This window comes from Musca autumnalis, unplaced genomic scaffold (assembly GCF_047663935.1).
Source record: "Musca autumnalis isolate F117 unplaced genomic scaffold, ASM4766393v1 scaffold_1, whole genome shotgun sequence".
Taxonomy (NCBI): domain Eukaryota; kingdom Metazoa; phylum Arthropoda; class Insecta; order Diptera; family Muscidae; genus Musca; species Musca autumnalis.
Genome location: NW_027411644.1, coordinates 116662737 through 116680131, shown reverse-complemented (window position 1 = coordinate 116680131; position 17395 = coordinate 116662737). Strand labels below are relative to the sequence as shown.

Here is a 17395-nt window from a genome sequence, read left to right as displayed (position 1 = left end):
CGAATATTTTTTAGAATTGAAATTTTCAGGTAAAATGGAAAAACACTGCCTCAAACGAGACTCGAATGTGAATGGAATTGTTGCACTATACACAAAGCAACACATGTTACACGATGGCGCCGACAATATCGACCTCATTGGTCGAAATAATTCTTTTTCGAGTTGAGCTGTTATGACCTAGGAGGACCACCTAAGCCCAAAAAAATTATATTGATAATACTTTGTAACCTTATATGATAGGAAAGGTTCTTTGCTAATCTCAGGCTTAATTAGCTCCAAAGAAAATTACATTTTTAACAATATTATTTTACGCATGGGATTTTTTCAAAAGACAAGGATTTTTTCTTTATGTCAAGCATGCTAAACAACAACATAAAAATATGTTTTCAGGGAGTTACAAAGTAGTAATTTGGATTTTTAAGGGATCCAGAGTTCTAATAAACGTTTTACATTTCCATTACATTTTAAGGGTCAGCAGCCAAGCAACCCTGAGATTAGAAGACTTTTTTCAAGGATCAGAAGTCCAATTTTTTTGTATTTTTAAATAGCATTTTTCAACAACATGCAGTCTAACAAACGCTGACTTTAAAATGACAATTTTTCTAAGACCTGTGGTCTAATGAACGTATAAAGGACGATATTTCTGAAAACATGAATTTTAAAAGGCTATTTTGAAGTAAGAGTAGAAAAAGAACCAATAAATTCAATAATCGGTTTTTCGGTTTTCGTCTAAAACTTAAGTGGGGTACACACGGTCAGTTTTGACTGTCAGTTTTGCTCAAATAATCGGTTGCTTGCCAGTGTGGCCGTTCATTTTTTCAGTCATCAGGCAACCACAAAATATTTTGTGGTTACTGGAAAGTTTGTCATTTGTCGATATTTCAGAAAAATCTGCAGTCAAACTTATCGTGTGTACCCCACTTTAAGAGTGTTCCAAAAGTCGACTTTCGATTTTTCATTAGTAACCGAAACCCGGATATAATCGATAATAACACTGTACAACAAGGTTTTTGTGCGGTGGAAAATTCCTTTTGGAGCTGAAAGCTTTTGGGGAGTATATTGAAAACCCAAAAGGAAATTTTTGCGGTAGGTCAAGTTTCTGAGTTATGGGGTGATGAATTTTTTATTTTTGCCCTATTATGCTTGAGAAAATAGCTTTATATCTCTGTTTGGGGTTATTCCAGCTTGGTTTTGAGATGGCATGTCTTCAGATTCTTTTTGTAGAACATTTCGCCCTTGTAACTAGATTCCTTGCATGTCCTTTTCATCCTTATTTTATTGAACCGTAGTAAAAGTACGCAAGATGAGCTTTTTAAACTCCAAATATTCTACAAAAATGTTGATCAGAAGATTTTAGGTACGGTTATCAAAGACAACTAATCGATATTTTCACGTTTTCATTGTCCTTTTTGACTTTTACCTTGTTCTGAAATAGACTTTAAAAGTATTGGTTATGTACATCTTAAATATTTAGCACTAATAGATGTCGTTGTGTTGAAAACACTAATAACAAATTTTCTTGGATGAAAAATCCGGTTATCTACATTTTCGAACCGGATATTTTGAAAACAAAACCGGGTTTGGAATCGGTTTTAAGTAACCGATTGAACATATATGTATATCATAAGAAAGCTTATAGAATTGACAATCACATGAAATAAATTCGATGATTGGTTGTTGCGGTTCTTCTACAAAACACAAAACCAATACTTTTAAAGATTATTTCAGAAAGTCAAAAAGAACAATAAAGACGTGAAAATATTGATTAGTTATCCTTGAGAATCGTACCTAAAATCTTCTGATCAATACTTTTGTAGAATATTTGGATGTTAAAAAATCTCATCTTGCGTACAGCTCAATAAAATAAGGACGAAAAGGATATGCAAGAAATTGAATTACAAGGACGAAATTTTCTACAAAAAGAATCTCCACTTGATTCGACTGAAGACATGCCATCTAAAAGTCAAGCTAGAATAACGCCAAACTGAGATATAAAGTTCCTTTCTCAAGCATAATAGGGTGACAATATAAAAATTCATCACACCATAACTCAGGAACATTTCCTATGGCGAAAATTTCTTTTTTGGGTTTTAAATATACTCACCAAGGGCTTTCATCTCATCAGTCAAATCATCGGCAATAGCATTAGAAGCATAAGATACCATACAAAACAATGAAGAAACTCCACTCTCCAACTACATACACCAAATGAGACCATCGCAAGAGGAAGCATTGGCTAAATTACACGATGTGCTCCGAAAAATGAGAGTGGCAATCAAGAAGCAATTCAAGATCGGTAGAGATGACCAAAACGCAGTCTCTAAACAACGCGAGCTACTTGACTTAATTGCCGATTACAGAAGGAATTGGAAAACGATCGAAAAGAAGTCTGTTCGGTGTAGAACAAAAAGTATGTTTCTCCAGCCAAACAAGCGTTTCAACACAGTAGAAGTCCGTCAAGCCCTTTCAAAACTAATCCTGGAAAGATACATAAAAAGTTTCAGATATTCCACAAGAAGCACCGAGCTGAATACAACCGGAGGAAGAGCAGCAATGGAAAACAATTCACAAACTAGTACGAAAAGCATTAAGTTCGGCCGGGACGAACTTTTTATACCTTCCACCACGAACTACACTCCACGTCAGTAGAATAGAACACCTAAATTTTTGTTAATGTTAGCGTATTAATCCAAAAACGAATAAATCTACGATTTTAATATTGTAGGGATTTATAGCCTATGATGTTCCGTATCAATCACAGAAAGAATTATGTTTCTAGCTTTTAGCGAAATGATTTTCTGATCATTTTTCCGATAGTACTATGAAAAATAGGCATTTATTTTCGGCCATCGGGATAGAACAGTCATTTTATTATCGCGAATTGTGGAGATATTAACACCGAATTTTCTTTCAGTCTATAAAGCGGGGCTTTCTAATCATTTTTCACCAATAAAACCACATACATAATTCCGCGGACGCCGAAATAACAGCGTAAACGGGTTTAACTTGACAGATAATTGAAACATCTCGGAATATCAATAAGAGTCGCGCAGTTATGTCATATTTCTTCACAATACGATAGAATATGACACAGACAACCTCGACGGATACGTTCGAGTGCTGCGGATGCTCATAACATGGAACATTTTCAAAATAAGTATGAAAAACGTCAAAATTTCATATAAAAACCTTGATTTTTTTCTTCAATAAAATGATTTTTCCGCGAACAAATCTGCCGTTTAAAGGTATGGACATGTGCTCCACATTTAGAGGAAGATAATCTGATATGAAAACATCCGCTATTTTAATACACTGAGGGAAATATTAGCACATTTTTCAAATTGAACACACCCTTTGGACTTTGCATTTTATATGTGTTCTTATTTCGGCGTCCGCGACTGTTCTCAATAGTGTTATGTTCCAATAATAATGGACCAGGTTATGCTCTCCATACCGGATTTTACGAATTAGTCGTTTTTTTAACTGAACTCGCATGTAAAAGCCCCGTTTTCGCGGGAATGACTGTGTTCATGAAAATTAAGGATTTAGGTTGGTTAAGTTGCTTTTAAAAAGTACTAAAATTTCGCTCAGTGTATTAAAATAGCGGTTGTTTCAATATCAGATTATCTTCCTCTAAATGTGGAGCATATTTCCAAACCTTTAAACGGCAGACTTGTTCGCGGAAAAATCATTTTATTGAACAAAACATCAAGGTTTTTATAAGAAATATTGACGTTTTTCATACTTATTTTGAAAATGTTCCATGTTATCAGCATCCGCAGCACTCGAACGTATCCGTCGAGGTTGTCTGTGTCATATTCTATCTTATTGTGAAGAAATATGACATAACTGCGCGACTCTTATTGATATTCCAAAATGTTTCAATTATCTGTCAATTTAAAACCGTTTACGCTGTTATTTCGGCGTCCGCGGAATTATTTGTATGGTTTTATTGGTGAAAAATGATAAGAAAGCCCCGCTTTATCGACTGAAAGAAAATTCGGCGTTAATATCTCCGCAATTCGCGAAAATAAAATGACTGTTCTATCCTGATGACCGCAAATAAATGCCTATTTTTCATAGTACTATCGGAAAAATGATCAGAAAATCATTTCGCGAAGAGCTAGAAACATAATTTTTTCTGTGTTTGATACGGAACATCATAGGCTTTAAATCCCTACAAGACTAAAAACGTAGATTCATTCGCTTCGGGATAAATAAGCTAACATTAAAAGAAGTTTAGGTGTTCTATTCTACTGACGTGGAGTGCATATTGAAGTAAATAGGAAAATTAGTTTCTTTTCGTTTATGAAGTACTAAGCTCTTCCATTTATTCCATGCAGTAGCAGATAGTATATACCCTTAAAGAAGACTAAACACCAAATTTCAGACAGTTCGGTGTGATATTGAGGCCATAACCGGAAATCGGAAGGTACTCATCTATGGGCGCTATATGAAAACGTGGGCCTATACCAACAAATTTCAGCTGGTAAGTTGTATACTCCCAACGAAGACTAAATACCAAATTTCATCCATTTCGATGTGTCATTAAGGCCGCAACCTTCAAAATATCGAAAATCGGGAGGTACTGTTCCATGGGGGCTATATGAAGATGTGTACCTATACCAACAAATTTCAAGTTGAAAGTTTTATACACCTATTTTATACACCCGTTCTATTGGGCCTATATGAAGACGGGAACTTATACCGACAAAATTCACGTGAAAAGTTGTATACTCCCAATAAAGACTAAATACCAAATTTCATCCATTTCGATGAGTCATAAAGGCCGCAACCTTCAAAATATCGAAAATCGGGAGGTACCGTTCTATGGGGGCCTTATAAAGAAAGTTTTATACCCCAACGAGAACTAAATACCAAATTTTAGATATTTCGGCGGGATATGGAGGCCACAGCCTACAAAATACCAAAAATCGGGAGGTACCATGGGGGCTATACGAAGGCGTGGACACATATAGCCCATTTTCAATGCCAAACATCCTTGGTGTAATAGAAACTTCTATACCAAATTATCATGGTTATATCGACTTATATTAATTATAAACTAAAAATTTACAACACTGTCGGTAAAACTTTATTTTTGTCACTAACTTACCGACAAATGTCGTTAATTACCGAAATTTTATAAAATTGTTGGTAGTGTAAAGAACGGCGGCAGGGCCCTATTCCACGAAACAACTTATCAACTTTTCATTTTGCACTTAGCAATATTTTTGACAATTCGTAAATTTTTTCGTTCCACGTTTGCTCTCTTTTTTATTTCTGTTCCACAAACGTCCTCTTCTGCTAAGTGAAAAGTTGTAACTGCAAAGTGTATTTTGCTAAGGTTTTGTAAAAAATTGTGCGCTTTTGTTCCACAGAAAACTTTGCATTTTATTTTTGTAGACCAAATTTTGGTAAGTTTGCCTAATATTTGCGGGGGTTCTCTTTGCCAATGTACATTGTTAAAAAAGTAAAGTTTTAAAACGTTACGAAAATGTTCGGAAAAATTGTGCGCACAATAACTCTTGAAGGGAGTAACCGATTTAGGCCATACTTTACACATAGTGAAATTTCTACCAGACTTAGATGAGGTTCCAATATGGACTCAATCGGTCCACTCCTTCGAGTACCTCCCACACAAAATTTCGGAAAAATTCAGTTTAGGACCTGTTCACGAATCGCTTTGATTTTTATACCCTCAGCCTTTAGGCTAAGGAGGGTATATACACTTTGATACGATGAAAATGTGCCTCATCGAAATAATGGTTTTAGACCCCAAGTATGTTTGGACGAAATGTGTTTCAGGCAATTTGGAGTCGATCTAGCCATGTCCGTCCGTCTGTCTGTCTGTCCTGCTGGCTGGAGCGCACGATAACTCTCGAACGGATGAACCGATTCGGTTCAAATTTTGGCTTTCGTAATATTTTGCCCAAACTTAGTTTAAGTTCGAAGATGAGCTACATCGGTCCACTCCTTCCGGTACCTCCCCCAGAAAAGTTCGAAAATGTTCGGAAAGTTTGTGCGCACGATAACTCTTGAAGGGAGTGACCGATTTGGTCCATACTTTGTATAGTGTAAACTTTCTACCAGAGTAGAAAGTAGTTCCAATATGGTCTCAATAGGTCCACTCCTTCGTGTACCTCCCACACAAAATTTCGGAAAAAACTCAGTTTAGGGCCATCTCTCGAATCGCTTTGATTTTTGTTTTAGCAAGTTGTATTCACTGCCCTCCATACGACGGTACAAGTTTCATCAGGGGCACGTCCATACTTCCTAAGAAAATAGCATGAAAGTTGCAAAAAACCCCTATGACACTGGTAAGGTGGTTGGAGCGCAAGATAACTCTCGAACGGATCTGCTGATTCGGTCCAAAATATGGTCTTAGTAATATTTTGTCCAAACATAGTTTAAGTTTGAAGATAAGCCATATCGGTCCACTCCTTAAGGTACCTCCCCCACAAAAGTTCAAAAATGTTCGGAAAAATTGTTCGTACGGTAACTCTTGAATGGATGGCCGAATTGGTCTATACTTTACACATCCTAATATATCTACCAGATATAGATCAGGTTCAAATATGGACTATATTTGTCAACTCCATCCGGTATCTCCCACACAAAATTTTGGATAAGTTCACTTTAAGACCTGATATCGAATCACTTTGATTTTTGTTGAAGCAACTTGCATTCGCTGCCTCATTTACGATGGTAAAAGTTTTTTTAGGGGCAAGTCCATATTTCTTGAGCAAACAGGACGAAGAGTGTAGAAACCCCCTATGGCACCATATGTTGCGGCTGGAGATCCACTTCCATAACGGTCAATGTCGATCCATTCCTTTTAGTATCTCCTCCGCAAAACTTTTAATCTTTAATCCTAATCAACATTTTTGTCTGTTCAAACGCGCAACATTTTTAAAACCCCCTAAATACATACGTATTTTGGGAAAAAATTGTTTCAATATACACAGGCTGAGGGTATATCTCTGTCGGCAAAGCCGACTGATACTTTTTTACTTGTTGTTGTAGAAATTTGTATTCACTGCCCCCCATACGACGGTACAAGTTGCATCAGGGGCAACTCCATACTTCCTGAGAAAATAGCCTGAAAGATGCAAAAAGCCCCTATGACACCGTGTGTGGTGGTTGGAGCGCAAGATAACTCTCGAACGTATCTGTCGATTCGGTACAAATTTGGCCTTCGTAATATTCTGTCCAAACATAGTTTATATTCGAAGATAAGCCATATCGGTCCACTCCTTCAGGTACCTCCCCCACAAAAGTTCAAAAATGAAATATTTTGCACTTCCTAATATATCTACCAGATATAGATCAGGTTCGAATATGGACTATAGTTGTCTACTCCTTCTGGTACCTCTCACACAAAATTTCGGATAAGTTCACTTTAAGACCTGCTCTAGAATCACTTTGATTTTTGTTGAAGCGATTTGCATTCGCTACTTCCATTATGATGGTAAAAGTTTTTTCATGGGCAAGTCCATATTTCTTGGGAAAACAGCCCGAAAGGTGTAAAAAACCGCTATGTCACCATATGTGGCGGTCGGAGAAAACTCTCGAACTGTTCAACCGATTTGGTCCAACATTTGGTCTTCGTTATATTATATCCAAACTTAATTTCATGGGGTAATATCGGTCCACAACTTCCGGTACTTCTCCCCAATATTTACAAAATTTCACTAAAATGCTAGGACGATATCACTTGAATGTGGCAATTAATTTGGTCCAAACTTTGGATCTCCTAATATTTGAGGCCCATATCGGTCCTCCCTAAGGGTACCTGCCCCACAAAAGTTCAACATTTGTGTCTTAGTGCAGTCAAATGTCCAAAAGGGCCACAAAATTCTGAAGAGACCTTAAATACATTCAATCTGTCCGTAGGTGAACGTTTCACTTCATATTGGCTGAGGGTATATACCTGTCGGCAAAGCCGACTGACACTTTTTTACTTGTTTTTATTTTATTTTCATTTTATTTTTTTTTTTCACTACTTATCTACTTATCACTGGCAAGTAGAAAATAATGCAAAGATGATAAAATGTTCCTTGGAACAAATAGCATCCACACTTTGCAAGAGAACGGAGAGACTTAGAACAGCCATGCACGCGTCTTTACGAAAAAGTTAACTACAACTCTCTTTCCCATACAAAAACACAAAATAGCATTCTCTTCTTGTGCACCATTGACTTAGAAAGATGGCGGAAAAATTAAGCAAGAGAGCACAAGCACTTTGCGAAAGAGAACAGTGATTGTCAAATTTGCTAAGTACAAAGATAAGCAATTTTGTAGTTGATGTCCAAAATAAATGAGAGAGAATTGATGGGAGAGTAATGTCCCTTTGTTAAACAATGGCTGACATAGCTCTCATTTGAATTCGTTATTTTTTGTTGTTACGACAACGTGCAGGCGTTGACATCAATGAATTTTGTTGAACAAAAAAAATGTCACTTTTCAAAATAGCTACTTTTTGATAAGTGCAAAGTGAAAAGGCGATAAGTTGTTTCGTGGAATAGGGCCCATCTGTACAATAATAGCGGGTATACTATCCATAGTCATTATGGAAGAACGATAGTTATAATATCGATAGTTTATCGTTGGAGAACATTTTTAAATTTTGTTTTAATGTCATAACATGGAATTTTTAATTAAAATATTTGTAAGTCGCTATGCATAGGATAGCAGTAAAAACATCTCACAAAATAAACATAATACATACAAGAGCATCAAATAATGTACATGCTAGAGCCACTTTGATTCTTCTAGGAATTTAAAATGTTGAGCTGGAAAAGATATAAAATAAATTACAACGCAACTTCTTCTTCTTCTTCTAATCATTAGTATATAAAATGGGAGAGAACATAAATTAGCATTGTTTTTCTAACATTTTGCGCAGTGGACTTAACGACCTACTTACGCTGCACTACGCTTACAAATGATTAATTTTTGTTCTCAATAAATTTAAACCAAATCGAAGAAACCGAAGAATCGAACGTTTAAAGCGATTATAAAAAGTGGTCAAAGTAGTTTCAGTTACAATTGTTTTGTGTGATTGTGTAACAGCGCTCAACAAAATTGTAGTTTGAAACTCGGCTTAACATTGCCAAGCGCTGATGGCAAAAGCTTGTTTGTTACAACTTACCCAAGGAAACACGAGCTGGTACAGCACCTTGATCTAGCCAGAATGACACCCATGAGACAATTACCAGCATACAGCATGGGATATAAATTTGAATTAAGTAATATGAGAATTCTCGCTTGAATAGTAGATCGACTTTGAGGCAACTGTATTCACCTATGAAGTATACAAGGTACGAAAAAAACATACGGAAACAAATGATAAAACGTAAAATACTTCGGGTAAAAGGGTAGTGGTTGTTGGTTGTTTGTTTGTTTGTTGGCAGTTAGTAAGATTTGTACAACTTAAAATAAATAATTTAAAAAAAAAACTTAAAAAAGTAATAAATAAAGAAAACGGAAATGAAAATTAAAAATGAACATTTCAAATTGTTTTTAACTAAACATATCAAATTTGCGGAAATCATCAAAATGAAATTTTGTTAATAACAAAAAATAAAAACTAAAAACAACTTAGATAAATATTTTTACATTTTCTTTTTTTGGTTTGTTTTTCATTCATAGGCAAGTAGAATCAACACATCCATGGCAATTTCATGTGTTTGTGACAACAAAAATTTAACGGAAATGAAAGAATTCAGAAATGGAAATTAAATTCCGTTCATTTCCGTTAACTTGTTGCCAGGGCGTTCCATACTCTTCAAGACAAAGTTGTTGTTGTTTTTATATTAAGTTATTTGTTGTTGCTGCTGTTAAGAAACATTATGTGATTTGAACTTTGCATTTCATTTTTTGGGTATTCATATTCTCATATTTTTATGCTTTTATTTCGAGTCTTCCATTTTTGCTTGTTTTTTAAAAAATAGCAACATTTTCTATTGTGGGAGGTTCGTAGAATTTATCTCATCAATGCATCTGGCAAATCCTTCCAAATTCCAACCTTCAAAAAAACAATTCAAATGATCGATTGCTGTTACTGTTGTTGTTGTTTGGAGTTATTTGTTGTAGTTGCATTGTGATTTAGATGTTTCTGTCGAAGTTTCTCGTTCTGAGAGTTTGAGTTTTGTTTTTTGGTGTTTTTGTTGTTTCTATGAATTGTTGTTTAAGTGTATCGTTGTTATTATTGTTGTTGTAGTTACTCGTTTGAACAAATAAAACAAAAAGGAATGAACAGTTTGACAAAAAGGTCATCAGCCAAGACTTATCATTGTAGAGCGACCCAGTAGTGTTTTAAATTATTTTTTTTACAAAAAAAAAGATCACAAAAACATTTTCTAGAAAAAAACATAGCCTAGGGTGATCTTCAACAATTGCTTTTTCAAAAATCAAAAATGACAAACTAAAACTAATTAAAAATCAAAGTAAATACAATTTTCTAAACTAATGACAAAAACTCGCTACTGAAAATTCAAAATAATCACATGCATTTAATTTAACTGTTGTTGTTATTATTTTTTATTTCCTAAATCCCAATAAAATTCAAGATTTTTGTGCGTTATTATGATATTCTTTAGACATTCTTCCCTGGATCCAGCATTATAATTCGTATATATAGTCGAAATCGCTTATAACTTCGGTCAAGGGATATGACTTTTTGACCTTTTTTCTCAAAAATGATTTCCTGTAGCGAGATTGAATGAACTTTTGCCTATTACACTGTGATACAAAAGTGGACAAAAATTTTTTGCAGGCTTTCTGATGCACAAATTCGGTTTTGTGGGAGTCCATAGAAGACGAAAATACCTTTGGTTTCTTTGGGTCACTTCGGGTTTTGATTTTATAACGGTAAATGTAGTGAAAAATGGGCTTTCTTGGATTTTCAAATTTAAACGGACATTACTTCTTTTTTCCACAACCTATTTGCGCACACTGTTTTTCATTATAAAGGGGAGAGTAATGCCTTTCGAACAAGCCATAGGTTTTTAAAATCGGTTAACAAATGGCTAACAAATAGTGGTTTAAGTGTGACAAAAACGCATTAAAAAACAGTAAAATGTTTTTCCTTGTACTCTAGGCTGCGTAAATGATACCTAACAGTACTATTATTTACAGTTAGCAAGTAGGAAATTTAGTTGGCTTTTCAAAATGGGAAAAACTAACGAAATCGGTTGGAAAATGAATGCGTTATGGCATTTTTTATGTTTCAACTTTTTGGTTTTTTTCATATTTTCCTTTATAAAAGATGGGTATCTTAGCATGTATGATTCTAATTGTGATTATCCTGCTTAACAATTACGCACAAGGTATTAATGTACCCATCTTTTATAAAGGAAATATGAAAAAAAACCAAAAAGTTGAAACACAAAAAATGCCATAATGCATTAATTTTTCAACGGATTTTGTTGCTTTTTCCCATTTTGGAAAGCCAACTAAATTTCCTACTTGCTAACTGTAAATAATTGTACTGTTAGGTATCATTTACGCAGCCTAGAGCACAAGGAAAAACATTTTACTGTTTTTTAATGCGTTTTTGTCACACTTAAACCACTTTGTTAACCAATTTTAAAAATCTATGGCTTATTCGAAAGGCATTACTCTCCCCTTATAATGAAAAACAGTGTGTGCAAATCGGTTGTGGAAAAAAGAAGTAATGTCCGTTTAAAGTTGAAAACCCAAGAAAGCCCATTTTTCACTACATTTACCGTTATAAAATCAAAACCCGAAGTGACCCAAAGAAACCAAAGGTATTTTCGTCTTCTATGGACTCCCACAAACCCGAATTTATGCATTAGAACCCCTGCAAATTTTCACTGTAGCACAGTGTTATCGTTCATTCCATATAAAAAATAACGTTCATTCCATATTAATTATTAAAAAAGGTCACGCACAAACCACATTGATAGCAAAATTCACTGATAGCAAAATTCAAATATTTCACAAAAAACGACGTTACAACCGATATGACGTTATAAGCGATATTTATTTGTGTGGAATATAAAGGGCCAAAATTCGAGAGTTTTGGATTTCGTCGTTATAAGCGATATGACGTTATAAACGACGACATTATAAGCGATTTCTACTGTATATGTATATATGGTGCATGAAATACATTACGTCTGAGTAATCTTCACAACATGTATTTGATCGAACCCAATCTGCAACAAGGTCTGTTATTTTTTATCATTTCCGATATGCTCAGATAAGTCGTGAAAACCTAAAAAACCCCTAAAAATTTCAACTTGAATCGCGATTTATTTAAAAAGCGCTTCGGCAATTTTTTTTTTTTTTTTTTTTATTTTTCTCATCTATGAATATTGTAGTTTCAGAATCCGCAAAAACTTCCCAGGTGTAAGCACCTTCCATTTAAAGTTGCTTCAAGTGCACCGTGCAGTACGTACAAATAATTTAATGATATATGCACAGTTTATACAGTTGGGCACTAAGCCCACCTGATTGTTATGTTTGTTGTCAAAAACATTATTGTGATTTAAAATACAGAGAAACTCAAATCACAATAATACAAAATCTATTGTGTTTGTTGTCAAAAGTTGTTAACAGAACTCTGAATGGCCGACCTTCTACAGGCCTTGGGTTTATGGAAAGTCCTGTATCAGCCAGGCTTGCCCATATTAGTATAGTCTTTAACGGCATTGCCCTAATAGATGAAAAAACAGGGCATAGACAGTTTTTGTGCACTTATCTTTGAAAATAGTTTATAGAAACATTGGTAACAATGTCGTGACTTTTATAAAACAAAAATTCAATACATTTTGTTGCCGTCAAGCCCAAATAATAATTAGACAGCGGAATTTTATGCAACCCCTAGTTTTGGTCCAATTCATATCAAATTTTGAGGCTGGGCATATTTTTGGCTTCTGATTACATTGCAATCGAAACATATGGCATATGCAAAATTATGCAAAATGCATAAATTTTTGCATATGCAAAATGTATGCATTTTACATATTTTCTTATGCAACAAATATTTCAATAATAGGCACAAAAATGTTTGTGTGTACAATTTTTCTGTTTAAAATTCTCTTCAGACAAGTCAATAAAATAGAGAAATGTAAAACCACAGCCACAACCTTCAAAATACCGAAAATCGGGAGGTATCGCTCTATGGGGGCTATATGAAGGCCTGAACCTAAATGAACAAATTTTAGGTGGGAAGTTTTTTACCCCCAAGGAAGACTTAATACCAAATTTCAGCCATTTCGGAGGGATATTGATGGCTCAACCTTAAAAATACCTGAAATCCGTAGGTACCGTTCTATATGAAGACGTGGACCTATACCGACAAATTTCAGTTGTAAAGTTTTATACCCACCCAAATTTCAGTCATTTCGGTGGGATATTGAGGCCACAACCTTCGAAATACCGAAAATCGGGAGGTACCATTCTATGCGGGCTATATGAAGACGTGGACTTATATCGAGAAATTTCAGGTGGAAAGTTTTATACCTCCAAGGAAGACTTAATACCAAATTTCAGCCATTTCGGAGAAATAGTGAGGCCACAACCTTCAAAATACCAGAAATCCGGAGGTACCGTTCTATGGGGGCTATATGAAGACGTGAACCTATACCGAGGAATTTCAGGTGGGAAGTTTTTTTACCCCCAACGAACACTAAATACCAAATTTCAGTCATTTCGGTGGGATATTGAGGCCACAACCTTCAAAATTTCGGAAATTGGGAGGTACCGTTCTATGGGGGCTATATGAAGACGTGGACCTATGCCGACAAATTTCAGGTGGAGTGTTTTATACCCCCAACGAAGACAAAATACCAATTTTCAGTCATTTCGGTGGGATATTGAGGCTACAACTTTCAGAATACCGAATATCGGTAGGTACCGTTCTATGGGGGCTATATGAAGACGTGGACCTATGCGGACAGATTTCAGTTGTAAAGTTGCATACCCCTAACGAAGACTTAATACCAAATTTCAGCCATTTCGGTGGGATATTTAGACCACAAATCCTTGAATATATTTTTGCATATGGTTTTGCATATGCTCATTTTATGCAGATATGTACAAATATGTCAAAATATGCACGATATGCAGAATATGCAAAATATGCAAAAATTTCTGGGCCTAATTCGTTTTATTTTGTAATAAAACGAGTTTCTGTCGAATCAGATTTTCTCTACGACCATCCTAACCATATATGCATTTGCATAGGATTCCGTTGTCTAATATTAATACTCCTTACGAAGTGATTACATAGACATAGAATAAATAAGAATAGACAAAATGCATGCAACAAAAAAATTTAAGAAACAATGTATAGAAACATTACCCTTAACAGAAACAATGCAGGTTGCACGTAATTTAAAATCGCAACCAAGTAGGAAAATGTACGTATTTAACCGAATTTAACGATCCAATTGACATGGAATTCTTCTGGAATAGATCCTTGAATTCATAAACTTCGTTTCTGATACTATTACATGAAATATTCCTCCCATTGCATTGTTTCTGTTAAGGGTAATGTTTCTATACATTGTTTCATAAAAATTTTTTGTTGCATGCATTTTGTCAGGTCTTATTTCTTCTATTCTTTGTTTGTAATAATAGATGTGTCTTTTTACGTGATAATTAGTAATAATTATTACTAATGTTGCAGATTTTGACAGTTGAAAAGTTGCTGAAAAAAATGTTTCAGCAACATTTAGTAAGTACGAGGACAAATCTAATTTTTCTAAAAACTATTTTCAAAGAAAAGTGCAAAAACTTTTGTTCTATTCCCTGATTTTTTCCTCTATTAGGGTAATGCCGTTAAAGACTATACTAATATGGGGCAAACCTGGCCGATACAGGACTTTCCATATATCATTAAATTGTTTTAACGTACTCTAGATATAGTCATTTGCCTAAAAAGGGACACTAATTACGATCACGTCAAAATTACGTCAGAATTTATGAAAACGATAGGGAACCAATTATTCTACCATTCTCATTACTAAATTGGCATAAAAAGCCAACAGATTGGTAATTATTAATCAATCATTCTATATATAGCGGAACGGATTTTTCAGGACAACAGTACTGCCTCAGATGCTCGCTATATACATACCTGCGGGTTGAATACTCGAATAAAGGTCAAATGTTATAGCATAGGCAGCGAGACTAGAAATTGATGGTGATTTGCTTCACCGAAACAACCCTATTGACTCCAAGAGTCAGGGTTCTGCCACTGGAAGTCAGCAGATAATTCGGTGATCGCAAACGGAAAAAGTGGCTACATCATCTAAAGTACGGCAAAGTTGGAGCCGCAAAAGTAACACATTTTTAGCAATGGTTACTTAGCCACATTTAGCAACTGCAATAATGGTAAAACTAAATTATGGTTATACCCAAACAGCTCAGTCAGGAGTCGAATACCCAACAAGCCGTAGCTACCTTCCTCGTTCCGAGGTTTGGAAAATGGACTGTGTGTATTATATTAAGCTACCTGGGAAAATTTTCGACAAGACAAAGAGAGACTTCTCTCATATCAATGATTCTTTTTTAGGTCAGTGTTACGAGACCTCATTTTTATCACTAAGTCCGAATGACATAGTCGTCACGAATAGGCTAATGACTCCATTGGATGATGAAGCAATGATTGTTCCCCTCCTTTGGCATAATAATACATACGTTTTCGTTTTCACATTTTCATGAAACAAGAATTGAGCCCCTGGTTTGGTGTTACCATGTGAGCCATTCTAAACATCATAACATCTATACAGCCATTTCAAATATCAAGTCAAAGACCCGCAAATAACTTGGGAAGTTTCCAAAACTACAGATTATTATTAACTCATTGGTTTTTGTGTAATATTTTGTTTTTTTTTTGTACTTTCGAACAACCATGCGTATAATTCATATTAAATGGAAACATTATAATATGAATTAAACGCATGGATGTTCTAAGGTTAAAAAATAAATACAAAATATTAAACAACGATTTTGTTGTTTTTTCCTTCTTCGAAAGCTTACTTTTTCTGTTAGTAAATACTTATATTTTTTGGTATGTTCTAAGCAGCTTTGAGCTCGAGCAACATTTTTTTGTTTCTTAATTGTTTTTTTACAAGTAAACCGTCATAACTTATCCACTTGTTTGATAGATAATATTCGACTCTTTTAAAGAAAAGAAAAATGATAGAAATCGGTGTTGCAAAAAGAGGAAAATCTCTACATTTGCCGACACAAAATAAAAAAATTAATTAAAATTCACCCAAATGAAACCAAAGGCAATTTCGCCTTCATGGACTTAAAAAACCCCGAATTGGCCGAATTGGTTCGTCAGAACCTCTGCATAATTATCATGTAGCACAGTGTAAGTACCAACTTAAACTCTTTGAGAAAACGAGAATAGACTTTGAGAACATAATAAGTATTTGAACTATTGTTGTTGAAAACATATTTTTGTGAGTCACCATAATATGAGTGCCCGAAGCGAGGAAATTAACCATCCATATCCATGTGGTACTTTAATTAAATGTATTAGTTTTCATTATAAGTACATAGTCAACATTATTGATATAGTAAATCGCTTTCATTCTTATTGAAATAATAATAATAACAACACATTATTTAATATTAAAACATTTCTAAATTTTATAAAAATATGTCTAAATGTATTCCGGTCGTACAAAAATCAACATCATGCAAAACTAATTTCTATTTTGAGTATCGATTTAGACAAAAATAACTTTAGGTGTTTGAAATAAAAATGATATTTTGCTCAAAATGTGTTCATTTGAAAGTGTTTGTGTGTATTTGTGTTACTTTTAAGTTTAACAAATTTTTAAGAAATTGCCAAGATTGAGTTAAACATTGTTTTTACTTTTACTTACTTTACTTCATATTCGAAAAACACGAAAAATAAAATGAAAGACAGCAGACTGTAGTTGTTATTCCAGCCCTGTTTTTGTGCATCAATTTTTTAAACCCCTTATATGTTATGAGTCGATATAAGCACGTCACTTCTGGTCGTTTCGCACGATAACTCTCAAACGGGCAGCCGATTTGGTCCACACTTTGTGCAGGCAAATATGTATTCCAAAGTTACGATAACTTTGAAAATGTACTACATCTGTCATATCCTTTTGCAGTTGCACAAATTTTAAATTATTACGACTGGAGTTCTTATGGTTCTTATTACAAAACGATCATATTATCCATATAAGATATCTATCTGAGATAATGACACTGAAGCTCTACAAAACCTACAGCCATCAAGTAAAGTGGCTGGTAATCCTCACTTTATGTCTGCCGGGATTACCCCTAAATAGTGGGTTCTTATATTACTTATTGATATTCGTAACTACTTACAAAACTCCTTACTAATCAATTATTTTAACAATGCATGTCG

The 17395-nt window shown here is 34.6% G+C and overlaps 1 protein-coding gene across 50 annotated transcripts in view; it reads right to left on the bottom strand.

Annotated features, from left to right (window-relative positions):
* The window catches only part of GluClalpha (glycine receptor alpha 1), a 230140-nt gene that overhangs the window by 27274 nt on the left and 185471 nt on the right, over positions 1 to 17395 (bottom strand). For all 50 annotated transcript variants that reach the window (XM_073989229.1, XM_073989304.1, XM_073989513.1 and 47 more), the window contains one exon: positions 9155 to 9307. In XM_073989229.1, the coding sequence (XP_073845330.1) occupies positions 9155 to 9307 (153 nt within the window). The remainder of the gene's footprint in view (positions 1 to 9154; positions 9308 to 17395) is intronic.